The sequence below is a fragment of the Sceloporus undulatus genome, chromosome 3 (assembly GCF_019175285.1).
Source record: "Sceloporus undulatus isolate JIND9_A2432 ecotype Alabama chromosome 3, SceUnd_v1.1, whole genome shotgun sequence".
Lineage (NCBI taxonomy): Eukaryota > Metazoa > Chordata > Lepidosauria > Squamata > Phrynosomatidae > Sceloporus > Sceloporus undulatus.
Window position 1 is genome coordinate 91,472,346 of NC_056524.1, and position 17,993 is coordinate 91,490,338.

Consider the following 17,993-nt stretch of genomic DNA (forward strand, 5'->3'; position numbering starts at 1 on the left):
ACTCATTTCAGGAGTTTTTAAAAAACATTTTTAAAATGTTTTTATTTTTGCATTGTGTTAATTGGTTGTTATTTGTTCATCACCTTGGAAGCCCTTGTGAGCTGGGTGGTGATACAGAAATACAGTACTATAAATACATACACACATACATTCATACATACATATATATATTATTTTCTCTTGATAAAAACATGAGAACAAAACAGACTTTTCAGGAGCCTAAAAATAAAAGCCCATGCATACTTTACTAAAAAGTAAATTTGACTGATCTAAACCTATTAGTCCTGACTCACATGTTGTTGTTGTTGTTGTTATGCGCCTTCAAGTTGACTCCATCTTAATGGTAGCCCTATCATAGGGTTTTTTTGGCAAGCTTTATTTAGAAAAGATTCCTAACTAAAATAGACCTGTTGAATGAAAGGAATTTATGTAAATTGACACTGATTCAGTGAGTCTATTTTACATGGAATTAACAATAGGATTTTGGCCATTAAGTTCAATGACAGTTTTAGTTCTGTTATGATTTTTCCCTTAAGTTATGGAACTTATTAATGCATAATCTATGTATGTATTAATACAGGCACTGAAGAATTTGTTATTTCTTATTTAGTGGCATCAGGTTACAGACAGCTACCTTTCCCAATCTTTGTTATGCAACAATGCTGACAAAAAAATGTTGTTTCATGGGTGTTAGAAGAAAAGGCATGGAATTCATTAACTTTGGATGTGGAAGACCTAGGGCCTAGCGATCACCTGTCATGGACACTTTATGACTCTTAATTTAAACCCCAAAGATATATCTTGAGAGATTGCTCTTAGTTGGAAAATAATAATAATTATAGAACTTACACAAGGAAGAGGAGAAGCATGGATGGGATACAGCCAAAGTATACAAGCGGGGTTGAAAACGTGTTGGTTTGAGATTGCTAAGTATATGCTGTAGACCTCCTTAGGTTTCCATAGCAAGTAGCAAGCATTTTCCCATTCTATACAGGGTCTTTTTATACCAGATCTCAAAATCTCAGGATCCCCTATCAACGCTGGCTGGGGGATTATGTGGTCCAAAAAGTAACTTTTCCACACTTTTACAGCCATTTCAACCTGTGGCAGAGGTGGGCAATTTGGCTCCTCTAGATCAGGGGTCGGCAATCTAAGGCCCATGGGCCGGATCCGGCCTGGCGAGGCCTTGGGACCAACCTCAGCCCGCTCCTGCCGCCGATTGCCACCCCCGCCGATTGCCGCCCCCACATGGCCACATGGAGGAGGTGGAGGAAGAGGAGGGCAGCGAGGCCTGGGGCGGAGGAGGCGAGGTGGAGGCGGTGCCTCCTGTGCACGGCCATGCCACCCTCTCCGCCTCCCTGCGGCCTCCTCCCTCATTCTCGGCCTCCACAGAGGCTGGGAAGGAGTGAGGAGACCGCCTGCGATCGCGCGTGCCCCGCGGGCTCCTCCCTGGCCTCTGAGGGGGCCTTGGCTCTTTTTTTCCATATCTGCCGGGCTGTGTGTGACCAGAACAGATCCCTGATGATACAAGGCCCAACTGTACTGGACATAGATTAGGGGTGAGATATTTTGACCTTCTCAATGTTCTTCAGCTGCAACTGTAGTGAGTTGGCTAAGGCTGATTGGAGTTACAGCCTGGCTCTTAGAGCAGGGGTAGCAACCTTTTGAGCTGGGGGCTGGGTGCAGTCCCTCAGACAACTGGGGGCCGCATCAAATGGCACCTGGAGCGGTGCGGAAGCTGCGGCGGGGGTAGGGTTGCCATAAGTCAGGACATCCAAACCGGGACAATTGTAGGACAACATTTTCAATGTAGGGACCTTTTTTTACATGGAGGAATCCCCCCCCCCGCGCCTTCCCAGCCTCTGTGGAGGCCGAGGCCCCCTCAGAGGCTGGGAAGAAGCCCGCGGGGCCACCTGCGCAGGCGAGGAGTGCGCCCAGCTCAAAAAGGTTGCCTACCCCTGCTCTAGATGCCAGGCTGTAACTCCAATCAGCCTTAGCCAACTCAATACAGTTGCGCTGAAGAACATTGAGAAGGTCAAAATTATCTCACCCTAATCTATGTCACTGTACGTTGGGCCTTTGTATCCATCAGGGATCTGTTCTGGTCACACACAGCCCGGGCAGATATGGAAAAAAAAGAGACCTCAAGTCCTTTTGTATCTAATGGCAGTGTTACATGCATGCGGCCAATAGTAGAGTCATATGCATGCAGAGTGACATTGGGGACAATGGGGCTTGCCATCTGCAGATACTTATGGGTGGCAAGCTCATAGACAGTGAGGCCCTACTATAACTATGATAAAGCTACACAGCACTTAAGTAGGTATGGCTATTTAGATACTGGCACAAGGGGTTAGGATGAACAGTACACCTAAACCTAAAGAGTTCTCAAGGCTCCCTTGAAATGAAATGATGTGTGTATGCTCCAGCTTTTAATCCTACAAGCTTTTTCAACTAAAAATTGCTACAGAACAACTCTGCAAAATCTTTGGCTTTTACAACCTCCTGGAAAATGAAACAAAATTAGTGGAAATGTTTTAACAAACAAATCAGAAAATAGTTCTTTGTCCACAGGAATCAGCCATGTGATAACGTATTCATAAAGGAATGCAGATTCTATTTTCAAAAAGAGATTAAAATAAATAAATCAATAAAATTAATAAATCACCATGAACCCAGTTTATCTAGCTGAGACAGTTTAGATTTTGGTCAGTTTCAAGACCATAGTTAGAAATATATGAAGCTAAGAGTAAGAGAATCGTTCAACAGCCTCAAGCAAAACTAGAACTTTGTTCTTGTTATTGTGAATTATGATCTTACCTTTTCACCACAAGCTTTAGAGTCTTGTGTGAGCCTTTCACTAAGCAGATAGCCTCTTGCCGGAACCCAGAAAGGCCTACATCATTGATACTGATAATTTCATCTCCAGCCAGCAGCTTGTCAGCAGCTGCAGCTTTACTGCCTTCTTCAATCTGAAAAATAAAAATAAGTAGGAAATTGTGAAGAGAGGCCAAAGTAGCTTACTCTGCAAGTTAACAGTAACAAAACATTGACATTTTAAAGAAAGGAAGACAGGAGGGAGCCAAAGCATCCTATGTACTTCAATTTGACTCTCAAATCCTGGAAACCACAGAGTTGGGAAATGCTACCTTAAATCCTAATAATAAGGAAATCAAGTAGGTCTTCCTCAAAAGAAGGGAAAGATCTACTGAATATTAAGTGACAGCTGTACATCAAGCTGAACTTCATGTGATAAGCTAAGCAAGAAGATAAGTTTATATGGGAACAAGTCATCCATAGGAAATCCTGATCGCAGAACATTTAGGCTTTAAAGATCACAGCAACATTTTCATGGAAGTCACCAAAAGTTATGTATAAATAAATAATATATTTCCTAGTTTAGTCAATCTAATTAAATACGTGAATAATTTTTATTTTCTAACTATTATTTGATCGGAGTGATATTTTCAATAGTATGTAAGAATGTGTAAATTTACAGCGCTTTATAAATAAAGGTTAATAATAATAATAATAAATGCAAGATAGGAAAAGTATGGAAAAATAAGAAGAAAACATATATAGAGAGAATTAAAGAGAAATGTAATAAGATGTATTATTGCCAGGAAATATATTTCATTTGAATATGAACAGTTAGATTTTGTGTAGGCAATGTGGTGTCATTGTCTTATTGTGTAAAGTAAAGTATTGTATATACATTTTTATTTATGATAAAATGTTAGTTTATGTGATTTTGTAATTTTTAAGAGATACAATAAAATTTATTTTTTAAAATTTATGTATACATAGAATTATATAATCTGTATAGTTTCTCAAATTGGTAACCTGGAAGGTATTCCATATCAAAACCTACATAGACTACATAACAATAATCTAGTTTGGATATGATCAAGGCATATGGGATGGCTGCTGGATTTGTCTTACCCTGGGAATGGCCCAGTTAGAAAATCAGTCTAAAATGAAGAAAAGGCACTCCTGATTACTAGCAGCACCAGATCCAAGAGTACCACAAAGCTCAGATCTAATGTTACATCCACCAACCCAGTTCAAATATGTTCTACACTAATTCAAAAAGCTGGTTTGCTATAAGAGTTTATACTGACATTTATTTTCTTTAATTTGAAATTGGAAGGGGATTATTGCATTATCTAGTGTTGGGGACCAATTTTTACTGAGATACTTTCCTGTTCCACCTGTCATTTTACTTGTTGCCAGTGCCACTGTGACTGAACCTTAGGATGTGGTATACTTAGCATGCAGATAAGATATCTGTCTTTTCAACAAAACCCAGCTTGATTAGGGAGATAAGTGATGGAATAGGTGTCAGTGTACAAACAGAAGTTTAATCCAGGCAAACTACTGGTGGTGTTGGTTGAAGGAAATAATTTGAGTTTTCCCAGCTCCACCTTCTGGAATTCAGTTTCCACAACATGTTACCTTTTAGTCTGTCCATTGCAGAGTGAGCTAGCATAATGTCATTATAATTATATTGCATAAGTGTGTCAATATCAATGTCAATATGTAAGTAGGATATTAAGGGCATCTGATTTGAAGTGTACATTGAATGGGCTTCCCCTCTTATTGTACATGTGTAGCCTGGTTCTATTCTGATCTTGTCCCAGATCTGTATCTGAGATTGTGTCATTGCACTAGCAAAAGGGCCAAAGTGCTGATGATAACACATTTTCAGAGTTAGTGCAAAGTAGAATTGTTTTTAGTTTTTATTGCACAATTAGTTTGCGAGTGGTTGAACAACTTTTTGTGCAACTCATTACACAACCTCTGGTGTAACTAGTTGCTTTGCGCAACCACATCTGTAAAAATCTAATCCAGCGCAATTGTGCCAGTGGAAATTTTCATTTTGCTAGTGTTAAATTTGATATATCCCTTTGTCTTCAGAAAACTAAACTTATTCAGAACAAATCTTTGAAAAATATGGCATATTTTCTTCTCTGAGGCTTTTGTTCAACCTCTGGAACATTGTTCTGGATTCCTTTACCTAATGAAATATGACAAGTATCTGTAGGGAGAAAAGCTTTTTTGCTTTTGCAAAATTATGTGGAACATCTTTCTTAATACCCCTGCATAACCCCCAAGCTGAAGTTAACATCTGGCTGTACAGCAAATCTTTCAGCATGATCCGAGGCCTACTTGAGTTGTTTTTTAAATCTTCTCATTTCCGTTTTGGAGCATGCAAGACAGGGATACACTTTTTTACAGATCCACCATGAATATATGTATGTAAAAGGCTGACAACTCTGGTAACCTGAAGTTGGAAAGGTACCTGGAGAATCCTGGATCCTGACCCTCCCAAGGGTAACATTTTCATTTTTTATTTTAATGCATTTCTATATGAGCTCCAAAGAGTGCTGACATGGCTAACTAATCCAATTATTGCCTGAGGATAAGGAATAAAGAATGGCTGGGAGTTGGTGCTGAACTAAAGAACCACACTATCCAAAACAAAGTTATTTGGGCAGGCGATACAGAAAAATCAACAAACAGCAGCCCCCCATCTCTGGCAGTAAAAACAAGAATTACCCTACCACAGTATATTCATAAATGAAGAAATTTACTGTTCTGTCATGGCATCTCAGCCCTCATTCTGCCTAATGACAGAGCTGGTTTCTAATGCAAAGAAGCTGTGATCTGGGACCTAATGCAAACAACATTAAGACGGACCCTTGAAGTACCGAGAAAGTGTAAATCAGGAATAACTTTTAGAGATGGGAGAAACTGAAAGAGAGCATGTACCTAGTATATAACCCATTTCTTCCAAAGCATTATGAGGATCAGAGGTCCAGCACTGAACATACATAGTTAACAAACAAATCAGTTGCAGGACTCAAGAGTTTAAAATTTACCAGCCTAACTGGACCATAGCTATGCCAGGAATCAAAACTTAAGAGACTTTGTGCTATGCTGATTTAAAGAGAATTCATCTCCTAGGACTGCAAGGAATGTTTATTGTTCCCTGGGAGGCTGTTTATTTTTGTTTTTAAGGTTGGCAATACATTGAGTTCAGAGCAGGGAGCATTTTGTTACCCCCCCCCCCTCTAAGCATCATACTTCAGCAGGGGGTGGGAACACGGACACATTGGCGGCCCACAGGCATCCATCTGCAGAAGTGCTCAGAGTAACTGCAGGTCACAAGTAAGCCTGGTTAGAAATCAAACACATTTTGCTTGCAACCAAGCACATTTCTCTCCCTTCCCATTTAATTATAATGAGAAAGGAACATTTAAGGGGATAAATCTTTTTTTTAAGGTGGGCTGGTGATTTCTTGAGGAATACCAGTTTAACATAATTCTTAAAATATGGTTCCCTGTTAGAAAAGTCTGCATGCCAATGTATTTTGTGGAGAGAAATACAAATTCTTTCAATTATACTAGAAGAACATTTAGGTTATCAGATCTCAAAGGAAATCTTCATTAGAAGGAACAAGTGCCTATTAGTTTTGTACTATTTAACATTACAGTGGTTCTGGTTATTTTTTTAATCCATGCATACGCATCCCTTGCCATATCAAATTACTATGTATAATATACATTTTACTCAAAAGAAGCAGAGGAGATCATACTATTGTCAAACGCCTTGAGCTATTTACTCAGTTCCTTTGGAGGAGTTTAGCAGAACATGCAATTATATCAGAAGGAAAATCTTTTCCTCCATATTAATATTTACAAAACACAGAGAGATCACATCTGAAGGCAAAACAGAAAAACAAGGAGAACAGAACTTTATATTTACCTAGAATGTTGTGAGTCAATTTAATTGAAAACACAAAATACTGTAATTACATCATGGTTTGAGAAATTCATCACACATAAATCAGTTCTTGTTTCTCTGATTTGTTTGTTTCCAGGATGTTTTTTTTATTTTATTAAGGTCCATATCAATGTTTATAGCACTGTTCCCACAGCTAGAGTATGCATGCAGCATCCAAAATAGCTCACAGGAGACCAGAGAGGCATCATAAATGCCAGTCACATTGTCAATGCTAAACAAGTTGTACCCTCAGCATTACACTGTTGAAACTGATGTGGAGCCAGCTCCAAGCTTCCCCAACTTTCCCAAAGGACTACAGAAGGATATAAATGAAATACAATGTAAATCAAACCCAGTGGAAATTTTCAGGAGAAGTGTTATGATAAAATACCTGTATCACATTTCTGGCTATTATGTGAATTAAGTGGGAGAAGAAAGTTCACTTCTCCTATAACAGTCCTAATAAAAATACAAAGCAGGGATGGTTGATTCATAAAGGAGGAATTGGTTGTGAATATAACAAAATAAATCATTTGTTAAATGTTTTACAAAACCTTTCACTTTTTACTTTTCATTTCACCATCTGCTATAAATTTGCACCCAAGGGCACACATACCAATACATCACCTGGTTTATAGTTTATGAGGTGACCAATTCTGTAGATGAGGGTTGTTTTGGTTTGGATGCACCAAAGTGAAATTGCAAAAAGTTTGTCTGTATCAATATTATAAGACATTTGAAAGAAAACTCAATTCTCCTTCAACAATTTACTGATATGTCTTAGGATAAGATAATGATTTAATGTTACGTTGAGACAATACTTTTAATTTTATTAGTTTAATTTAAGCCTGGCTTTTCATCTATCAATAACACTAAATAAACAACTCCATCATCTGTTGCAAGAGGCATGATTAGGACTTCCATGGGTCCAATAATACCTCTAACACGTACAGTCAGACCTCTATATCCACAAATCCACAGCTTGAAAGTATTTTTAAAATATATACATTCCAAAAAGCAAACCTTGATTTTGCCATTTTAAATAAGGAATACCGTTTTACTGTGCTGCTGTATATAATGGGATTTGAGCATCCACACACTGTGGTATCCACATAGGGGTCCCAGAACCAAACCTCAGCAGATACCAATGGGCCACTGTATAATATGCATTATATAAATTACTACACTACTTCCAGGACTGAAAAGCTTAGTAATTGGGGCAGTCACTTTTGTTCCTTTGCCCTCCAACTTTGAAAAAGCATTCACCCCCCCCTTTTTTTTAAAAAAAAAATCAGTGTCTGGTTTTTTGGGTTTTTTGTTGTTGTTTGTTTTTGTTTTAATGACAGTGGAACTAATGATTCAGAGTGGTCCTTGAAAATCTGTTTGGTAGCACAACAACTTTACTCATCCATTCTGACACTCCTGGTTTATTCCAGACAGTTCTTCATGAGCAAATTGCTTCAGATGAGTTCTAATGATTAGGCCTAACTGCAGCAGAGCCACTGAATCAATGGATTACATAAGTGTGCCTTACCAAGTTCGTATTTATTCACTGGGTCATCTTTGATTTGAAGTAAAAATCAAATTTAAGCCCATATCTAGAAAAGGGATATGCAACTTTACAAACATTTCAGTTCAACGGTCCAGGTCAATTGAAGGATGAGTATATATGCACACACATACACACATGCTTCTCACCCAGCCTCATAAGCATGAAAGAATGGAAAAATTCAAAGCTCTCATTCCCATCCACTGAGATCTAGGAATCACTATGACTGCAAGTGACAGCCTCTTGCATCTCCAAGAGTTTTCCATTAAAAAAAAAACGCCAATCACTGAAGCCATTAAACAGTTATCCATTTGATGAGCTGCAGGGATAATTTGGTGGGATCATGATGGTGACACAGGGAACTCTAGAGGGCTGGTTCAAGTCCCAGAGTCTCATACTGTGCACTGTGACTCTCATAAATACCTACTTGCCTACCAAGAGACAATTTTACTCAACTTTTGTTTCAGTGCCCAACTGCTCCAGATCATTAATTCCTCCTAATGTTTAACAAACTAATTTTATTTAATATAATGATACACATGAGTGCACTCACACATATTACAAAAAGTTAGATTTAGGTTAACAGCAGAAAGCATCATCTTCCTGGCACCAGTGGTTTGTTGTAGTAGTAGAAGTAGTTGTTATTGTTGTTGTGTACCTTCAAGTTGTTTCTAACTTATGGCAACCCTAAGGCGAACTATAATGGGTTTTTTCTTGGCCAGATTTGTTCAGAAGAAGTCCGCCACTGCCTTTCCCTGAGGATGATAACATGCAAGTTGCCCAACGTCAGGGTCAACCATTATTTCCCATCTGTCAAAGTACCTGAAAGACACCAGATCATGTCTGATCTTGGAAGTTAAGTTGGTACTGCCCTGGTTAGTGCTTGGATGGAGACCCCCCCAACAAATAACAGGTTAAAGCATATTTCAGAGGAAGACAATGGCAAAACGACCGAGTATTCTTTGCCTTTAAAAAACCTACAAAATTAATGGGATTCCATTAATCAATAGACAACTTGAAGGTGTGCGTGCACACACACAATCTGTCATCTTATGTCCCTTAATCATTTTTCAGGAGTTTGTATCCCTAGTGCCTTTGATGTATCAGGATATAATTGCCTTCTGACTTTTTTATATGTTTCATAACTCTTTCCCAAATCCTGCCTATATGCTATCTTGCATTGTTGTTCTCAAACAATGAAAGCCGGAATTCACTAAGGCAGTTCCAAATGCATACCCACTATAGTTACATCACTAGGTAGTGTCTTCTGGTCTGACCCTGCCATTTCCCACTTACCAGGCATAATCTGTGGGAAACCCACAACAGGTCCACCTGTTAGTCAGAAAGCAGCTGACTGATCTAACACCCACCCAGCCTATCCAGTGAGTCTTTTGTGATGGGTAAAAGCTGGATCCCTGTTGTAATTACTCCTTGTAATGGAGATCACTCATACAAGGGGAGTGAGAATGTCAGCCACTTCCTGAACAATAGGGGAAGCATATTCCCCTGCCCTGTACTTATTGAAGCAGCTACTACACAATAAGTGGGGACTAAGGGACCTTCATGTTCTCTATGTATCCCCTAAATTAGGGACTATGTAGGGATACGAACCAATCACAAATGCATAACTCCAGCCAAACAATTTGGTTAGAGATGAAAAGGACCCCTCACATATGGCAACTAATGTCCATTTGTGATATTGAATACAACACATGACCATTTAACGAAAAAAAGGGGGGTAATATGTGATCCTGATGCTGCATGCAGCTCCCCAGGGATATTTGTGTGTCTTTGAACCCCTCCAGACATCCTAGATTGCCAAAAAGGAGGATAACTGAATTGCTTCTCCTGGAAATTGGGGGAAGCCGCAGAAGTCACAATTCACTGTCTAAATAAGTTGCAGAAGCCCCTACACCATTTAACATTTTTAAAATACTTGTTTTCAAAACCAGAAGTACTGTATATACTCATATATTAAGTCTAGAAATTTTAGTCAAACAATTGACTCCAAAAACCTGAGTAGACTTATTCATGGGTCAATGTAAGTACTGCGCTATACTTTACCGTAATTCTTATTTAAAAAAGGACCCATCCCCTGGTTAAAGGCAGCAGTGTCATCTCACACCCCCTTTATATTCTCTCACCCATGAAGCCTTTAGTATGAGCACAAACAGTTATGCCTGCTGGAATTTTCTAAGTTTTCTGGCACTTTTTTCTTTGCTTCATTCTTTGCATCCTCTGTTACATACTGTAAGTGTTACTCTGGACTTATCCACGAGTCATATCTAAATCCATAATTTTGGCCCCAAAACCTGCCCTTGACTTACGCATGAGGTCAACTTATACAAGGGGAGTGAGAATGTCAGCCACTTCCTGAACAACAGGGGAAGCAGATGAATATGTACAGTAGTCTTTAGGGCACTTCTGTTTTTTTCTTGACATTTTTGGCAGTCAGAGCAGCCCTTGAGAGACCTGGGTTTAAAAAAAAAGGTCCCTGAATCTGACACAGTGGCCCACTCTGCTTTAAAGTAAAAAGTAAACATCCCTTCTCTACTGGTATTTAATATAAAAGAACTGTACTGCAAATAAATACTAACTTTTCATAGGCTGCTTCTGAATGTAGGGGAATGTCAAATGTCAGTATTAGCGGTGTCAATACAAAAGCCAACAATATGTTGACAACACTGATTGATTTATTATATAAACAAATAAAATGAATAATAAAAATATCAACAACATTTCTAGATGGCCACAGACTAAGTAAGCAAACAGAATAAAAGAAATGCTTATGTTTACATTATTATTTTTTTTACATACACACAAAATTATTTGGCAAATTGCAACAGAGAGCTTTAGTGGATGAAGAAACAATGTTTTTGGACAGGGAAAGGCCTGTTCAGTTTGGGCTTTACCAACACGCATTAGGACACGCAGCCTGTAAGCTGTCTAAGAGAATGATCAATAACTGTCAACTATGATAAATTTATGCCACCTTATTTAAACAAAATGGGTTTAGTACACACACACTTCTCAACACCTGCTGTCGTACTGTCCATTGTGCTACTTACATATGTGGGTAGGGTTAATATCTACAGACTCTCAGACAACCATAATTTCTTAACTCACCATTGACTCAAAGTTGTTGTGTGCCGTGTAAATCTGACTTAATGTCAACCCTATCATAGGGCTTCTTAGAAAGCTTTATTCAAAGGAAGCTTGTCATTGCCATTATGTGCATACAGTCTCTACCACCTGGTACTTCCTGGCAGTCTCCTTTCCAAGTACTAACCTCTACATCAGTGGTTCTCAAGCTTTGGTCCTCCATTTGTTTTGGATTTCAGCTCCGAGAAGCCTCAGCCAACCTGGCCAACATTCAGGAACTATGGGAGCCCAAATCATCTGGAGGACTAAAGATTTGGAACCATTGCATAAAGAGATCTCCAGTCAAAAACGCTTTGTCTAGAACAATGCTTTCCAATATGTTTTCTATTGAGTCTATAATGTTGTCACTAGAAGAGATGCAAAGAGAATCCAAGTTGCCTTATTATAAAGATTTGCCCTGACATAACGCTTTCAACTGTTAGTTAAATATAGCATGCTACCTACCTCTGAAGTTTCTTTTGGGAAATGAGCATTAGATAAGCTCTGTCAACAGCTGCATGTCATACAATGGTGTGTGCATATGTTTGGCAAAAGGAGAAAAACAGCTCCCCATAAAAGGGTGAACAGTTTAATTCAGAGGCAGCATTCCAAGAATAGTTGCTACAACCCTATTTTCTAGAGCTAACAGCAGAAGTATTGAAGGATTGTGTCTGCAGACTTAAATAGATGAAGGCTGCTAGAGATGCTGCTGTCTCAAGAGTCCTAGCAAGGCCTATTAGCTTATCAGCTTTCATTGGTTAAGCTAAAATGCCCACATTCCTCGATAGACACCTGTATAAACAAGCATTAGGCTGGGTGCGGAAACACAGCGTCATACACTATCTGGTTTCATGTGGAATGATGACTTTGTATCAGGTTATTGTCCTTGAAGATTTTACCTTTTTTTGTTTCTTTTTCATAATCTCTAACACAGAGGAAAAAATACTTTCAGTTATCAGAAGTTCTTTGTTATCAGCCATGACCTCACAAAAAATAAAATCTCCCACCAGCCAAAAATAGATTTGGGGACATCTGGTCTGAACTTTTGTTTTTCATGGGGGGAAAAAAAGAAAAGGGGGGGAGGCTTTGTCTAAATGTATGACTTAGTGTCCTTTAATATCTCTTTAAGTAACATTTCATATTTATCTTAAACAAACTGTATTATCTGGAATCACACTAGTATTTTTTCTTAGTATTTGAAAGTCAGATAAGTAGTAAACAAGAACTGTACATTGCTCTGAAACTGTGGGAGCATCTTCCGGTGTCATGGCTGATGCAAATACTTGGTGGCACTGATAACAAGAGCTGAAATACCTTGTTTATACTGTTCAGTGGTAGCTTACTTTTCAACCCAGCCTATGTTTTTAAACTCCACAGTTAAGAGAAACACAATCACTGTCAGAACCAAAGATTATGCTTTCCTGCACCAGGCTTCTCTTGCTGTTGTTGTATGCCTTCAAGTAATTTCTGACTTATGGCATCATAAGGTGAACTTTAGGTTTTCAAGCACTAAGAGTGTGTGGCTTGCTGAAAGGTCACCCAATGGATTTCCATGGCTGAGCAGGGAGTTGAATCCTGCTCTCCAGAGTCATATTCCAATGCTGAAACCACTACACTACACTGGCTCTCTTATGGAGATCTCCATATTCCAAAAAATAAGCTAAGCCTATGAACAGATTGATACATTCCTCATATTGATTTATTCTGCATTTCCTTTCTTATCTTCATTTCAAGCCTCTGTTCTTCTAACTCTATACTCGGTGGATTGTTGGTCACTGAACACCTGCTGTACGACATTTCCAGCAGCAATGACAGAGACAAATCACCACTATAAAAAACGATTGCCAGGTGACATATACTAATAAAAAAGCCACATTATAGGACACTGTCATGTTCTCAATAGAAACATCTTCAATATGTTCCTTCATTCAGCCTTTCTAAATTGGCCCTTATTCATTACTGTTACATTACCCTTAGTTTGCAACCACTTTACTTATCAAAAGTACACATCAAAAGCACCTTTATCCAAATCTAGCCATCAGTTAACAACCTTCTTCTCTGTGAGACTTTCCATGACCTTCCCTATATAGACTACAGACTCCTGTATACAAATGTACCCTAAATTCTACTGACAGATGCTTCCTGATAGCGTGTGTATTTTGGGGAGAATTTGAAAACATTTGTGTCAGTTTTCTGCAACTCTCTTTTCCAGGTAGTTGTGTAAATTGCCATAGGGTGTTTCAACTCTTTTCCCCCTGCCTTTGGAAAAGATCAGTTTTAAAATTACTGTACTGGCTTGACCAGAACAACTGAGAATCTATCTATGTATTATATTTCAAAATAACATAGAGGATATCGTTCCAATTTAATTAGTCACCTGCCATGTGAGATATAGACAAGTTCCTTAAGTGCAAAGATATATCACTGAATACTAAAGTTAGGATTGTCCGTGTCACTGTACGTATATCCAACTCGCATGTATGCCAGGAAAACTAAGAAGAAAGCTACTGGGAAGAAAATCAACTCATAGAAATGTGCTGCTGGAGAAGAGTTCTACGGATACCATGGAATGCTATAAAGTGAAATAAAAGGTTTCTAAAGCAAATCAAGTCTGAACTCAATCAAGTCTGAACTCACTAAACTGAGATTGTCATGTGAAAGCATGACTGGCTAGAAAAGACCATAATACTTGGGAAGGAAGAAGGCACTAGAAAAAGAGAAAGACCACATTTCTGATGGATAGACTCAATCTAGGAAGCCATTGCCTTGAGTCTCACAACCTGAGCATGGCTGCTGCTGATAGAATGACTTGAAGGTCTCCCATTCATAGGGTCAGTCAAAGTCGACTTGATGCCAGTTAACAACATGTGAGGTCTAGAGATGCCTAACCTAGAACCCATTTGTTTTTGTTTTTTTTATAGCAAAGGACTATGGAGGATGGTCTCATAATAAACAAATTATTTGTTTCCCTTAATATTTACAACTAGCATGAGGTAGCAATACTATCAGTTACAAAAACTCTTTACAAACCTAATTTAAAAAAACATTTTTATGTTTATGGTTCCTTGTGATGAAACAACTTTTCTTCATAGCTATTATTAACTCATATTTTTGGGGAGGAAGCATTCTTACTTTGAGATGGTCACTAAGACCCAAAGGCACTAGTGAATAATTTTCAAAGCAACTTTCACCTTCTTCTCAGCATAGATAACACTAACATCCTTAAAGCATCTACTTTTCCCTGTTAATGAAAATATCTTTATTTATTAAAATAGTTGTTGAGGTTTACCCTTACTACTTCCTAGACACAATGTCACTGACTTTCTTCAAAAGAATCAACAATGCATTGTTTTCCTGGACAAAGTGTGGTTTTTGTTTTTGTTTTACTTAGGGTACGATACTTAATAACATCCCATGATATGTTCTTCCCCTGTAACCCATGTTTTTCATGGGGTCCATAGGACCGATATAGTCAGTATCAATGGAAGGTCTAAGAAGGGAAGGAAGCCTTATATTTTTATATAACAGGATTTACACACACACACACACACACACACACACACACACACACACATCTTGAATAATTAGAGTGCTTGGGGGAGTATGGTTTAGCACACAGATCATCATCTCTCTTTCTATTACAATTTTCTGATTCCCATGCTTGTTTATCATTTTTATAAAAACCAACCTCCCAGATGAAAACCTCCCTCTCCCTCCAGAATTTCTCAAACTATTTACACATGTTTTAAAGGGTGGGAACTATGTTAATGTGAAGCAAGTAAATACACTAACACTTTATTCTCAATCAATATTAAGAGGCTCAAATTCCGAAATGTAGCTTCTATATTTTTGTTATGTGTTTGTACTAACCAAAAATTATATTAATAATAAAAGTGCTTGGAAAATTTTACATATCAGTTGAATAGTGCGGGACTTTCTGGTTTTCAGTTTATTTTAATTCATGAATTAGGGTTCCTTGATGAATCTGGCTACTGAAGGTGCAACTCAGAAAACAAGCTTGATAAAAATACCATTTTATATTAGTTACATTTCTCCATCTGGAATGTTACATTTTTGACCTTTACTATAACAAAATGTACATGTTCATTCTGAAGGTATTTATTGTTTGATAGCACTTCTGGGAAGCTATCCCTGCCCCTTCTGAACTGCCTAGTTTTCTGATCCTCCAAGGTTTTAAAGAACGCTCACTAACTGCCTTTCCAATAAACAATAAAATATTTCAAATAAAGTTCAAGTTTGCCACCCAGGTTGTGAAAATTCATACTTTCTGAAAATCATGCATGAAACCCAATGTTTAATTTATTTTCCAATGCTTTCTGTTAGTCTTTAATCTTGAAAAAACTGGGCCAAGCATGGTTTATTATTGTGGTCAATGTCTGTGATTTGAACAAGAAGGTATTTTAACCACAGCATTTTCACTTGTGCTAGTTAGTTCATAAATCATACAGATTGGTGTTCCTTTTGAGTCACCTCAGGAAAACCACTGTTACCATACTATGACAGTTAAATGAAGCAGAAACATGTTATTGAGAAAAATAGTACAAATAGATGAAGTGACTTAGGGTGCATTACTTGTAAACCGGGGAGGGGGGGAGAGAAAAGAAAGAAAGCCACTTTTATAAAGGCAAGTGGGTTGTTCTTCCAATTTCAGTTACAGAGACCCAACATTTCTATTGTATTATTTTCTCCATTCTAAAGAGGAAGGGGTGGGTGCTGTATTTTTATTGTTATTTTTTAATGGCTTTCTCCTTTTAAAAATGCATGGTGTGTTGATATGATAACTTTTTTAACTCTCTCTTGTTTTAACTTCATTCTAAGCATTCTTAGATCCCATGTCAGGAGAAATGGAGGACATCAATACAACAGACAGACAAACAGACCAAGATGGTGAACAGTCTGTAAACCAAGTCCCTGGAGTAACAGCTGAAAGAGTTGGGTATGCCTAACCTGGAGAAGGAAATATTAAGGGCAGAGACATGATAGCAGCCTCCAAACATCTGAAATATGACAGGACTAGAAATAATGGGTAGAAATTGTAAAGACAGTAGATGAACCTACCACAAGAAATGTTATTATTTAAGCAAAGATGGGATGGACAGACATCTATCAGTGATGTAGCCATATCCTATACTGCGTTAGGCAGTGGGTTAGATTTCATACACTTCAAGGCACCTTCCAACTATTTGATTCTGTTTTATCTAAGAACATTATTTCATTTTTATCCTGCCTGTTGTTCAAGCAAATCTGGGAACATACAAAAAATCCCTTGGAATCTCTTTGAGCTTAATGATTCTACAAATGGTGGCCTCTCTCCCCACCATCCACTTTTATCGTTACAATACCAGCTGTGCGGTAGGTTCTGTGAAGCTGTGTTTGGGCCAAGGCCATGTAGAGAACTTGGCAAAATGGGAATTTGAACTTGGTCCTCTCCACCCCACAGGGTGGAGGTCAAGCTAGTAATGCATAGAGACATTTGTGGATACATTGGCTCCTTAGTTTCACATATATAACTAAGAAATGTCTCCTGGCCTGATCTCCACAGCTCACCTTACAAGCCAAAGGTCAGATTGGGTGATGGAAGTCTATTCAGCTTCCATTCAGGGTGAAAGGAAGATGATGTTTCCACTCTCCTCTTGAGAGTGAGTCCAGAGTGAGGACTTGCAACAGGGTTTTGACTGACTGATTCAGAAGCTGAATGGACCTCCCTCACTTGATTTGGCTCTTAAGGTGAGCTGGGGAGCATTTATCTAATCTAACAGTAAGATTGTGCAATCTTACTGAATACAGAGCAGTTACAGATTTATAACTGCAATATAGAATACAATATAGCAAATCCATCTCTATTTTTTTTAACTCAAAAGTGAGCACAGGGACACAATCAGAATCAAGAACCTAACATGGGAGGCAAAGGGGCTTTAACCATTGCCCTCCCCCTTTGCAATCCCCATCCACCCAATTTCTCCCAAAGCTTCTGTGAAAACAATGCATTTTTATGGGATCTCCTCAGTTCTAACAATAATGCATTAACATCACTCAACATGTATGACTGATGCCAAATTATATGCTTATATCTGTAGCTTTAATGAGAGATATTGTGGGATTCCCCCCCCCAAAAACCCCCCATAGAAACCAATTTCTAAACTAAAAAAAATGTAAAGTGGTGGATAACTAGTTTTTAAGAATAGTCTTTTCTGCTTATTGTTAAGGGTGGACCTCTAACAAGAGTTGACAGTGTTAATAATTTTAAGGTGAGGTTTCAGGTAGATAAAACCTGTTACTGCTGAAATCCAGGCTTAAGGTAAATTGCTTTCATTGACAATTAAGCTACAAGGAAACATTAATCCTTTAATTCACTATTCCCACACTATGAGGAAATATTAAGTAATATTAAGTAATTAAAGAGTTCTGAGTGAGCTTCAGACACACATCAACAGAGTACAGTATCTACAGTATCTCTGCATGAATCACTAAAGGACTGCAAACCAAGAGTCTAAAA

The 17,993-nt window shown here is 38.3% G+C and overlaps 1 protein-coding gene across 3 annotated transcripts in view; it reads right to left on the reverse strand.

Moving 5' to 3' along the window:
* SHROOM2 (shroom family member 2) overlaps positions 1-17,993 on the reverse strand; it is a 161,883-nt gene that overhangs the window by 87,217 nt on the left and 56,673 nt on the right. For all 3 annotated transcript variants that reach the window (XM_042456497.1, XM_042456496.1, XM_042456498.1), the window contains exon 2: positions 2,821-2,972. In XM_042456497.1, the coding sequence (XP_042312431.1) occupies positions 2,821-2,972 (152 nt within the window). The remainder of the gene's footprint in view (positions 1-2,820; positions 2,973-17,993) is intronic.